General features: G+C 38.3%; 1 protein-coding gene across 2 annotated transcripts in view; it reads right to left on the bottom strand.

The window, feature by feature from the left end:
- The window catches only part of Alg6 (ALG6 alpha-1,3-glucosyltransferase), a 93,917-nt gene extending 86,274 nt beyond the window's left edge, over positions 1-7,643 (bottom strand). For both annotated transcript variants that reach the window (XR_006853086.2, XM_046451182.2), the window contains exons 1-2: positions 7,546-7,643; positions 4,666-4,926 (exon numbers count right to left, since the gene is read on the bottom strand). Coding sequence is in view for 1 of the 2 variants with exons in the window: in XM_046451182.2 (XP_046307138.1) it covers positions 4,666-4,747 (82 nt within the window). In the remaining variant the exon portion in view is untranslated. The remainder of the gene's footprint in view (positions 1-4,665; positions 4,927-7,545) is intronic.
- Between the last annotated feature and the right edge of the window lie 4,728 nt (positions 7,644-12,371).

Below are 12,371 nucleotides of genomic sequence, written 5' to 3'. Positions count from 1 at the left end.
CAGACAGAGAAATTTACTTTATAGAGTTCATAGGAAGCAGATTGTTAGAGATACATTAGAAACTTGCTTAATTCAACTGAACAAAGAGAGAATAACATAAAATAAAATTTTTTAAAAAAGAAAAAGCTGGGTATGGTGGCACATGCATATAACCCAAGCTACTCAGGAGATTGAAGCAAAAGGATCACAGGTCCCAGGCCAGCCTGGGCAATCTAATGAGTTCTGCCTCAAAATAAAATTCAAAAAGGGCTGGGTATGTACCTCAGTGGTCGAGCTCTTGCCTCATATGTGTAAGGCCCTGCCTTCAATCCCCAGCACAGGGGGAAAACAAAAAGGAAAAGAATTCTCCCAATTAATTTGCTGCATTATTTACATGTACTTTTTTTTTTTTTTAAGTTGTCAATGGACCTTTATTTTATTATTTATATGTGGTGCTAAGAATTAAACCCAGTGCCTCTTGCATGCTAGGCAAGCGCTCTACCACTGAGCCACCACCCCAGCCCCTACATGTACATTTTTATAGGAAAGTGTTTCTATTTCAATGAATATAACCAACAAATATGGCTTACTTTGGAGGAGGAAGAGAGTTGTGGTTTTTATTTTTTGTTTTGTTTTTGTTTGGGTTTGGACCACTGGGATAATAAAAGTCAGAGAGGATTTTAAGTAATTTCCTATACCTCAAAAAATCCAACTATCTAGATTTTCTGAAATTGCTCTAGACTTGTGGTCAGTGTGGAAGAATTTATTACCAATCTCTCACAAATAGAAGAATGGATAATGACTCTCTTTAGGGTTGGGAAACAAGTTTTTATCCAGAGTCTGACCTACTTCGATAAATTCAGCTGACACTGGCTATGAAATTAGTACTTAAGTTTTTAAAACTGCTAAAGTGCCCTTAAAGCAACCTAGAAGGACAACCCAACTGTACCTATGGGAGCTGCACTTGGGAAGGGCAAAAAGGATTCCTTCCACAGTGATTAATCCTACAAATTAATTTACATAAGATTCAGAATTACCTAAGAAAACACACTGATGTATATGTACAGAACTTCAATTTTGTCTCATTCACAGGAAAATTGGCTTAAAGTACCACTTAAATGTTCATTTTATTAATTGCAGAACTATTCAGAATTATGTTTGAATCTACAGCACAGGTAGTTTCTTTGTTAACACATACTTTACATTGAAATTTTTTACATTCTAAGAAAAGATTTGCCTAAATTTTTCGGTAATAAAATCTCGTTTATATGTAACTCAACTTATGAGTCCTGTGAGTCCTTATAAATAGCCGTGATTAAGTGTTAAGTTCAAAGAAACTGACGAATTGAATAGAACACAGTCACACTTCAACAATGATTGATTCTGTATGACCTTCTTCTCCTAAGCAGTCAACACAACTTTGGAATAAAAAGATTATCAAAATAAGATAACCCTTTTCAGTTCAAGTGTTATTTTCTCTAAAGACAATGGTAACACTTTAAATCAAGTATAGAACAATTATGAAATTTCTATAAACTATAATACTTAATATTAAAATCAGAATTTGTCTACTCCCCATAGATTATTTAAAAGCAACAATATTTATTCAATATTTCAGGTGTGTGAAAATTACATAATCAACTCCAATAATGTAAGAGGTATGCATTTTAGAAAACATTAAATTAATATATATTAGTAGTTTACATAAATTATATGCATGTTTCCAAAGGAAGAAGGATGCATTCACAGTAAGCAAGCTAACCAGAGTTTCTCACTTGAGTATGACGGGGTTCTGGATGTGCTACCCAAAATATGGCACCTTGGCATTCTGCATATTTTAAGTTGAAGGAATTTGAGAAATAGAAGGTACAAGAAGGACTCTCTGACCTTCCCCTGAAGCAGGCCATAAAACCCTGATGTGACAAATGTCCTCCTATAACCAGAGGAAAGGGGCATCCTTGTCTCCAAAGATGGAAGGACAACCAGGAAAAAAATGATCAGCTTTGCCAAGTTTCTCCCAGTTTACCACTCTGAGCTCATATTCCTTTTGTCCTATCATGTTTCTGTTCTTCATCCAACCTAGTACAAAAATGCTCAGGTTTAGTTGTTTCTTCAGGTCTTCATTTCCTTGTGAAGGCTCCCATGTCGCTGTTGGTCTGTCCTACTGAATAAATCTGTATGTTTTTCTCTTGCTAATCTGTCTTTTGTTTGGGGACCCCAACAGAAAACCTAGAATGGTAAAAAGGAATGATACTTTTCTCTTACACTAGTGCTTCCTAATTAGAACCTTAAAAGAATGTGAAACAAATGGAAACTAAAAAACAAATTATAACAGAAAAGTATTTTAACTAACAAGTGGGGGTGGGGGGAATCCCTCAGCAGCATCACAGCTGTTATGTGTTAAGTCTCCCAGCTTCTATGGCACAGCAGTTTTTCACATGCAAATGGTGAACAGGTCATATTCTTTGTAATGGGGTTGGAGAACTGGATCAGAACACCATTTATCTTAATGTTCTGCATTTTTTATCTTCCTTATCTGAAAAATGATAAAAATATAGAATAGCTGTCTACAAATACTCCACTAATGTGCAACAATGCATTTGTCCTAAACAGTAACCTAAATGTAATCTCATTCTGTTGACTTTCTGAGGTACAATTCAAGAACAAGGTTTAAAATAAGCAGCAGAGTCCTGTTTTCCAGATGGTAAATATAACTGAATAAAACTTAAGACTTCATGAGAGATGTGAGATTAATTATTGTATGGAAGCCACAGGAACAGAATGTCCATTGAGCATTTGATTATACATACCAGCAACAATGAAATACGGTGATTTTAAAATTTGTATTATTTTTTCCTATACTCTAATTTTAATTCTATTTAACTCCACATCAACATAAACACTTCAAACAAATTATCAGTTAAAATTTTCATTTAATGCCAGGTGTGGTGGCACACACCTGTAATACCAGCAGCTGAGAGGAGGCTGAGACAGGAGGATCACAAGTTCAAAGCCAGCCTCAGCAATTTAGCGAGGTGCTAAGCAATTCGGTAAGAATCTGTCTCTAAATAAAATAGAAAATAGGGCTGGGGATGTGGCTCAGTGGTCAAGTGCCCCTGAGTTCAATCCCTGGTACCTCAAAAAAAATTTTTTTATTTAAAAAAAGAAAAATGAACAATAAAAAAATTAAAGATACATGTCAAAATCAGAAGATGAAAGGAAAATCATAAGAGAGACATAGGATTAAAAATGAATCATCATGTTCAAGAATAATGCAGTGCTGAGTCAGAAAACAGGATGACTTTCCAACAGGCCAATTATGGAGTGAAAACAAAAGTAATAGAATTACATATTTTATATAATAACAATTATCAGTTGGGCTTTTCCTCAGCCCTTCTTCTCCCAGTTCAGCTACAAAATGATCTCCTTCATTCTATTCACTAACAAACTTTTCTGAAAGTTTCGATGTTCCATTTTTAACAACCATCAGTCCTCAATTCATTACAGTCTGGCAACCAGGAGGCTCACATGGTCCTTATCTAGTTTTAATGGCCCCCCCACTTGACATGTCCACAACTTGACGCTGTTAGTCTGTCATTTCTTAAAATTCTTAGGTCTCTCAGCTTCCAGAATAATAACCTCACAAGCTCTACTTCTATCTCAAAGTTTCTTTTCCGCCTCTTTTAATCATTACCCCTTCTATTTGGAGGTGGTAAGTAGCTAAATTGTTTTCTTCTTGCACTATAGGTACTTGGCTGAGGAACTTTCAATACAGAAAAGAAGGCTGATGACATATAGCTCAGTGGTGGAGTACTTGCCTAGCATTTGCAAGGCCTGGATTCAATCCCCCATACTACAAAATAAAAATAAAAACAATACAGATGAGACTTCTGTTTCCAGCAGCATAGCAGACTAGTGTCCAGAAAGCACCTTCAGTAAAAATCTTAGATAACATTAAATAAATAATGTAATATAATAAATGTAAACATTCATATAATTCATATATTCATATAAAATTTTAACATATGGCTGAACATAAGTCTTCAGAGTCTAGAAACAACAAAAATTTCATCAACAACAGAGTCTAAATAAGATTTTCAAAACACTAAAGTAATTGCTGACACAATTCCATGCCCAGCAAAACTTTTAAGACTGAAAGCAAAATAGAGATATTTTCAGACAGAAACTCTTTGTCCCCAAAACACACTCACTTAAAAAAAAAAACAAAAAAAAAAACTCCCAAAGATGTACTTAGGAAGACATAAAGGGTAAGAAAAAAGGGGGAACAGAAAATGATACACATGAGGGCAAAACTGAACAAATATTAATTGTATAAAACAAGTCACTAATGTCTAATTTATAGGATTAAGAATCATGAAACAGGGCTAGGTATGTGGTTTGGTGTACCAACCAAAACAATAATATTGAGTTTATGAATATATACAGAATATTAACTATAAACTACAAACTACACACACAAAATGCACTTAACTCTTGTACAGTTTCTTTTTATTATAATCAGACGTTTAAATGTATTTTATTGTCCACACCAATAAAGTTTCAAATTCTTCTCAGAAAGCTTCTCAGAGAGCTTCCTCAGTAAACTTACCAAAAAAATAAAAACAAAAACAAAAAATCTACTCAGAAGAATATTTACCTGTCTTTGAAAATGTAAAAATGTATTACCTGAATAAGAATTAAGAGAAACTGTCCATCGTACTGTTAGTCCTATTAAGACTACTACTGTCATCCAGGACCACTGTTCCATAGTTCTCCAAATTCAGGGAGGAAAACAGAACCAGTTCCAGAATATTTATAATACAGAGTCAGTCACTTATTTTCTTGATCAGAAAAAAGTTACCACTTCTTTGGAATCAGGAGTTGGAGCAATTTTAAGTGGTGCTTCACTTCCAAACAGTCAGAAATTGATAATGTCTGTGAAGTAGCCTGTGGGAGAGGAGGAAATAAAGAGTTTTAGCTTAGCACGGTACCTTAACAAAGAACCTATTAAACCAACTAGAAATATGGAGAATCCAGGGGAGAGGGCTAGACTAGGTACAAAGAGAAGGAAGTAGTTTGCTATTCTTTCTTCCTTAGTCCTATAATTGGGAAGTGTACCTCAAAAGGTAGCTCTCCCCCTGTAAAATATGTCTGAAGATATAGTAGAGGTTTGTTCTTACAAAGGAATATTTCTGAGAAGGAAAATGACAAGAGACATAGATAGTGGCAGAGTCAGTTCTATCTAAAGCATGTTTACCTACGTGTGAATTTAAGACCACAAAGACAGAATGTTTTATCTTTGGTACAGAAAAAAAGGAGGAATTTTGTCCTTGTATTTGCTTTGGAAGTTTTCCATAAAGTAATTTCTGAAATTTAGTTTTTAATTATTCTCTTCAAAAATATATGTACACTAATCACACCAAATTTTCATCTTAGAGAAATGAAACTTTGCAAAGAAATCAATAAGAATAGCCCAAAACTTAAAGAGAAAATATAAAAGCAATAAATTCAATTAAACACATGTTTCTCCATCACTCCCTCCTTTTAGGCTAGTCATTGAAAAGTAAAATTAAGGCTGGGGATAAAGTTCAGGAGAGTACACCTGCCTAGCAGACACAAGGCCCTGAGTGATCCCCAGCAGTGAAAACAAAAAGTAAAAAGCAAACTGACATTTTCCTCTTTCACAAGGCATGGTGGTACTCACCTATAATCCCAGCATTTAGGAAGCTGAGGCAGGAAGATGGTAAGTTTGAGGCCAGCCTCAGCAAATTAAAAGGCCCTCAGCAACCTAGTGACTATCTAAATAATTTTAAAAAAAAAGGGGCGGGGGGGCTGGGGATGTGGCTCAGTGGTTAAGCACCTGAGTTCAATCCCTGGAACAACAACAAAAAAAATCTTTCTTATATCTACTATACTTAAAATCCAATATCCAGCCATAAGACCCTCTAAAATATGACCCCTGCCTGCCTCTCCAATTTCATCTCCTTGCACTTTGCCACAAGGTCTTTCCTCCCATCCTAGAACCTGTTGAGTTCATGCAAGCCTCCCTCTGTCCTGCACTTGGAATTCTCTCAATTCAACTCCCTGGATAATTTTTTGTCATTCATGTTATACTTCAAGTCATCCCTTAGAAAAGATCACTCTCTCCCCACCCTACTAAAATTTTCTCCTCTTAATGACTGTACCACTACCTTCTTTAATTTTCTTCACAATTTCTTTCACCATCAGAAGCTGTATTTTCAAACAATATTAAAAAATCACATACACAAAATTTTGAGTAAAAGAAGCTGGACACTAAAGAATATATCATATAGTTCAACTTGCTAAAGACTCCTATACAGGCATAACTGATGTATGGTGTTAGAAATCAGGAAAGAGGACACCAATGGGAAGGAAAGAAGGGATGGTAAATGGCAGGGATTTCCTGGGAGATCTTGTGTTTCCTGGGAGATCTGCTTCTTGAGTTGAGTGATGAGTTGAGTGACGGTTAAAAGACGTTTTTACTGGGACAAGGTTGTCGTCACTCAGTGGTTGAGCGCTTGCGTGAGGCACTCGATTCGATCCCCCGCACCGCATAAAAATAAACAAATAAAAGAAAGGTATTGTGTCCCCGTCTACAATTAAAAATATATTTTTAAAAAGATGTTTTTACTTTGTAATAAGCCAACAAATAACAACTTATAATTTGTGTCCAGAGTTGTTCTGTATGTACATTATATTCCAATAAAAAAAGTATTAAAGGAAGTGGCATTTACTTATCAACTAGAATGTAAGCAGCATGTGAGCAGGGATCCTCTTTGTCTTTAAGATTGCTGTTGCCCCGCATTTAAAACAATGTGGGCAGAAAGCAGGAAACCGCGAAGTATTTACTGAATGGAGAAGACTGGAGGGGGAGGGGAGAACCAAAAACACAGAGGAAAGCGGGACAGGAAAGTATCTAATTTTACTAAGTCCTTGTGTAAAGATACTCAGACTTAACTGCTCTCTTCCCCTTAAATGTAAAAAGGTTTCTTTACAACTTTTCCAACCTGTAAAGGAAAGTACAGTGACTTTCTAAGTCATCCACACACCACAAAGTTGTCACGTAGGTGGCAAAGGAGGTTCCCGTCCCGCTTTGCCCTGCGAGTGCATCCCGACAAGTGCGCCTTCCACATCCAGGGCTGAACGTGTTCTTTTCGGTGTGGAAGACCCTCCCCGCCCCCGCCACCACCGCCGTGGCCACAGCTTCCAGGAAATGCAGCTACCCCTGGTGAGCACATCTGGCAGCTGGGACCCCTCAGGACATTTCTCCTCCCTTTCTGCAACAGGCTAGACCCTCCGGGACTGCAGGAACAAGATCGCCAGGATAGCTACGGCCAGGTCGTGGCACCACCATCACCACCTCTCCTCACCAGACCCCCGAGCGACCGTGCAAGCTGGGCTGGAGAGGCCTCGCGTCGCGTCCCTGGAAGTGGACTGGAGATGACAGCCGAGTCACCAGCTCCGCCCCGGCTGTTGGCGCGGCGCGAATGCCCGACAACCACCCACGCTGGCTCGGGGGCCAGCACCCCGGAATCGCGCTCTTACCCGCGGCGGCCGGACGCTGGGATTCGCGTCCGCAGGGGGCCTCCGGAAAGCGCCTGCGCGCTCGCTCCCAATCTCTACCTCCGCGCGCCCACGCGCCGCCAGCGCGCCCGGTGCGGGAGCGAGCCCGTCGAGCGTAGGGGCGGGGCGGGGCGGGGCGGGTCTGTACCCTGAGTGCCCGGAGGACGCGGCCCGCTTGGGAAGCCGGGCACCTGACGCTGGAACCCGAGAGGGCTGGCCACCCGGGTTAGGCCAGGGGCAGGTGGAAAGCCCCTTGCTCTTCTTTCCTGGGATCATGGCCAAGGCCTGAGCGGCTGCTTAGCCTACAAATTCCTATCAGGGGCGGGTCCTGGCTCACGTCGGAGAGTGGAGAGCCCTTAGCTGCTGCTCAAGTATTGGGCAGCAAATCTTCCTTTGGGCCTGAGCTCTGGAGGAGCCGCACAGCCAATCTCCGTCACTTTCTTCGAGGATGCGAAGACGAATAATCCATAGCAAGGCTGGGAAGTCAATTCATGTAAGAAATATGATTGAACGTCCATTTTCCAGAGCGTGTGGGTCGTGCATAAAAACAGCTCTGCCAGTAGCCACTATGCGTATCCCATCAGGCAGTTTGAATTACCTATTCCCACGTTTGCCCAAAATAACCATATTCTTCTCCATCCTTCAAATAACACACTCATTTCCCCCTTCTGAATCCTGCCATTCTGTATAAGCCAACCCTTCTATAAGTATCAGCATATATTTGTATATTGCTATGGCTTTCTACTAAGTGGGTCTGTACACTCTGTGGACCTCAGTTTGTTCATCTGTGAAATGAATCAGTAGGGCTAGGTGAACTCCCAGGTCTAAAACTTATTCCATTAAGTTAAGATAAATGGCCATCAGCCTGTAAATATGAAGAATTTGGCCAAGTTTTTGCTCTCCAGGAATTTAATTATCTTTGGAAAGGCTTTTTCATGCATAAAAGGAAGAAGCACACATATTGAATGTCACATCATTGGTGCATACACTAAGCATTGTAAGAGTTTACAACGAACATTGGGCTCATTGTAAACTACAAAGTATCGGGAAATGCTTTTCCTGGAAGAGTCAGCTAGGCATTGAAGAAAAACCTGGGCTTAGATCAGATAAGAGAAGAAAATGAAAGTCAGAATCTAGACAAAGGAAATGGTCAAGCCAAAATTGTGGCAGTTGAAAAGTACAGAACATTTTCTCAAGGATACATGGTGGGAACTGAAGGAAAGGGATGACTGGAGAATCTTGAAAACCAAGCTGTGGTGTTTGAAATTTATTCACTTATCATAAGGGGCCATTAAATGACTTTTAGCAGAGTTAAATGTGTAGTACAGTATTAGGAGAAATATGAAATGGTGATAATGGATCAGATGAATCAGAGAGAGGTAGAAATTACTATAGTAGTGAATGCATGGTTAGACAAAGATCTGGACTGAGATGATAATAGTGGAACTGGAGAGGAAGGGATCAAGGCAAGAGGGAAAATGTACAGGTCTTAGTAACATACTAAATATGTAGAAGTGAAACAAAGGAGAGGGAAAAATTAAGGATGGCTCCCAAGTCTTCAAGTATGAATTACTAGAACTGATAGATCTTGGGAAGCGTGGAGACGACTTAGCTGGCTTGGAGGGAAAGATGGTACATTGTATTGAGTTCAAGGTGACATCAGAACAACAAATTAGTAATACTCAGGTGTCAGTTATGAATCAGAACCCTGAAAAGAAGCTGGCATTAAAGAGGGAGGGATGACAACTTTTCATTTCATTTGCTGAAGAATGAGGAAGCTAGCAGAAAAGGAAAACAGACAACCATACTTGAGTAAAAAAACATATTTAAAGCCAAGAGAAGGAAGGTAAGCTGATGAAATATAAGGTTACAAACACAGGAAGAAACCTTGTATATTGTAAGATCATATATATGAAGCATCTTGTAAATAAGAATCTTATTTGGCAGACCAAAAATCAGGTTTTATTGAAACTAAGGTCCTGTCGATTGTAAGAATCAGCACTACTATTTTATTATTTTTTATTTACTTTTTTTAAGAGAGAGAGAGAGAGAGAACTTTTTAATATTTATTTATTTATTTTTTAGTTTTCGGCGGATACAACATCTTTGTTTGTATGTGGTGCTGAGGATCGAACCCGGGCCGCACGCACGCCAGGTGAGCACACTACCGCTTGAGCCACATCCCCAGCCCCAGCACTACTATTTTTTGTACCACTTAGAACAACAACAACAACAAAAATGCTCTCATTTGGGACTGGGGTTGTGGCTCAGTGGTAGAGCACTTGCTTAGCATGTGTGAAGCACTGGGTTTGATTCTCAGCACCATATATAAATAAATGAATAAAATAAAGGTCCATCAACAACTAAAGATATATTTTTTGAAAATGCTATCATTTAAACTAGTAATGATTATAAACTATATAATTCAGAAACATTGATCTGTGAAAATATATACATCTTAAAATGATGAAAGTCAATACCAGTCTCTCTTTCCTGCCTCTTAACTCAAATAGCTTTGACCCAACATTTAGAACAAAGTTGATAACTCACAATATTCATTGAATAAATAATATAAGGGACCACAAAGCCTGTAACTCAAAGCTGAACTCCCCCTCTACTGCCATCTGTTTTCCTACTGTTGCTCTTTCACTCCAGTTGATGCTATTTTTCACCTCTTTAACCGATGCTCAGTAAATGCATTTTGTTTGGTAAGTACAATATATTTTTGTTTTTTCCCATATTTTTATTGTGCACTATAATTATATATAATTGTGGGATTTATTTTTACCATATTCATACATGCACACACAATAAATACAACAATATACTTTGGCCAATAGTAAATGCATTTTGAATGATAACATTACTATCAGCAAAAAAGGATAAGCCATAGCAAAACCATAGAGCAGATCAAATTTAGGGGCAGTATAGAATGCTGGTCAAGCGCTAGTGTCTGACTGTGGAGACAGATAGGTTTAGATTTAAATTTCAGTTCTTCTACTTTCTGACTGTGTGACCTTGATAAAGTCTCCTAACATCTTATGATATAAACACTTCACCCATAAATAAAAGAATAATAGTACAATATCATCTTCGTTGAGTTCTAATGACAGTAAAATGAAATCATGCATTTAAAGCTTTGAACATATTGCCTGACATACAGTATGTCATCAGTAAATAACAGCAGTTCTGTTATTCTAAAAAATAGAAGCATTTTAAATTCAGAACCAAGAACTTCTGTTTGCCTGATGGCTATTCACAAAACCTTGAGGGAGGGGAAGTAGGAAAAGGAGTAAATGGTTCCAGGCCCTAGGCTGCTCCATGTGACACATGTAGTTCTTTTTTTTGAACTGGGGATTGAACTCTGGGGCACTGGACCACTGAGCAACATCCCCACCTATTTTGTATTTTATTTAGAGACAAGGTCTCACTGAGTTGCTTAACACCTTACTTTTGCTGAGGCTGGCTTTGAACTTGCAATCCTCCTGCCTCAGCCTCCCGAGCCACTGGGATTACAGGCACACGCCACCCTGCCTGGCTTCTAATTTGTCTTTAATATGCTTGCACTGTTTGATAACCTTTACCTATCTTTGATGTTTTCTTTCTCCTACCCATACATGTATATATTCATACCCCAATCCAAAAGTGTACTATTCCAACTATCTGGAAATTTTCTGTGAAACCAATTTTCACTCATATCCTTCACAAGAGTTGTCCCATTTTTTTATAAAACTTGAGAACATATGTTAAATGAAATAAGCCAAACTCAGAAAGTCAAGAGTCATGTTTTCTCTCATCTGTGTAAGCTTAAGAGGAAAAAGGAAAAGAAAGATTGGGGGGATCTCATGAAAATCAAAGGGGGGGGAAGAGGGAAAAGAAAGGGAAAATACTGGGGAATGATATTGGCCAAGTTATATTGTCATACTGTGTGCATATGCGAATGTGAAACAACAAGTCCCACCCCATTATATACAACTATAATGACAATTAAAATTGAAAAAATAAAATATTTTAAAAAACAAAAAAAAAAGGGTTGTCACATTTTTAAGGATGATAAACCAAAAGGAACAATATTAATTTCCAAAGACAGTTTGGCCAATAAGTGATAGTTTTGATTATCTTCTGCTATATAACAAAATTGATCCAAAATTTAATGGCTTAAACATCAGTATTTTACTTGATCATTATTCTGTGGATCAAGAATCCAGGCAGGGTTCAGCTGAGTAGTTAATCTGTCCCAGTGGCATTGACTGGGGTCCCTCATAGGGCTGAGAATTAACTGAGGCTAGAACATCCTCATGAGGGACCCCAACAGGCAGGGTGAATTTCTTACATGACAGCTTGCTTCCCACAGAGAGCATTCCAAGTGTCAAAGGCAAAAGGTGTAGATACCTTAAACCAGAGTCTTAGAAGTATAAATAAAATTTATAATAGGGGCTTTGGTATGGATTGAGCTCCTGCACTAAACAGAACAAACCAAAATGAAGTTACTTATGCTGAACTTTCATGCCACCAGACCAAAAACAAAACAAAACAAAACAAAAAAAACACTTAAGTTGTTTATCTGACCTGAGGAGGTCAGGAGAGAGATACTAGCCAGATTTCCAAACAAAAGTCCAGTTTTAGCTAGAATCATAAGAAAGTCCCCTCTGCTTTAACCTTTATAGGGAAAATAACTTTGAAATGACCAATCAGTTTTTTGTCCTCTTTCCGCTTTCCTCAGCCCTTTTCTGTCTATAAAGTCAACTTCCTCTATTCAATTTATAAGAACACTCATTCTGACTTGATGTGGCACAATTCTAGAATTG

This window comes from Marmota monax, unplaced genomic scaffold (assembly GCF_021218885.2).
Source record: "Marmota monax isolate L192 unplaced genomic scaffold, Marmota_monax_Labrador192_F-V1.1 WCK01_AAM20220418_F8-fsc00023, whole genome shotgun sequence".
In the NCBI taxonomy this organism is placed as follows: domain Eukaryota; kingdom Metazoa; phylum Chordata; class Mammalia; order Rodentia; family Sciuridae; genus Marmota; species Marmota monax.
The sequence above is the reverse complement of the archived record's forward strand: the minus strand, read 5'-3'. Positions and strand labels throughout refer to the sequence as shown.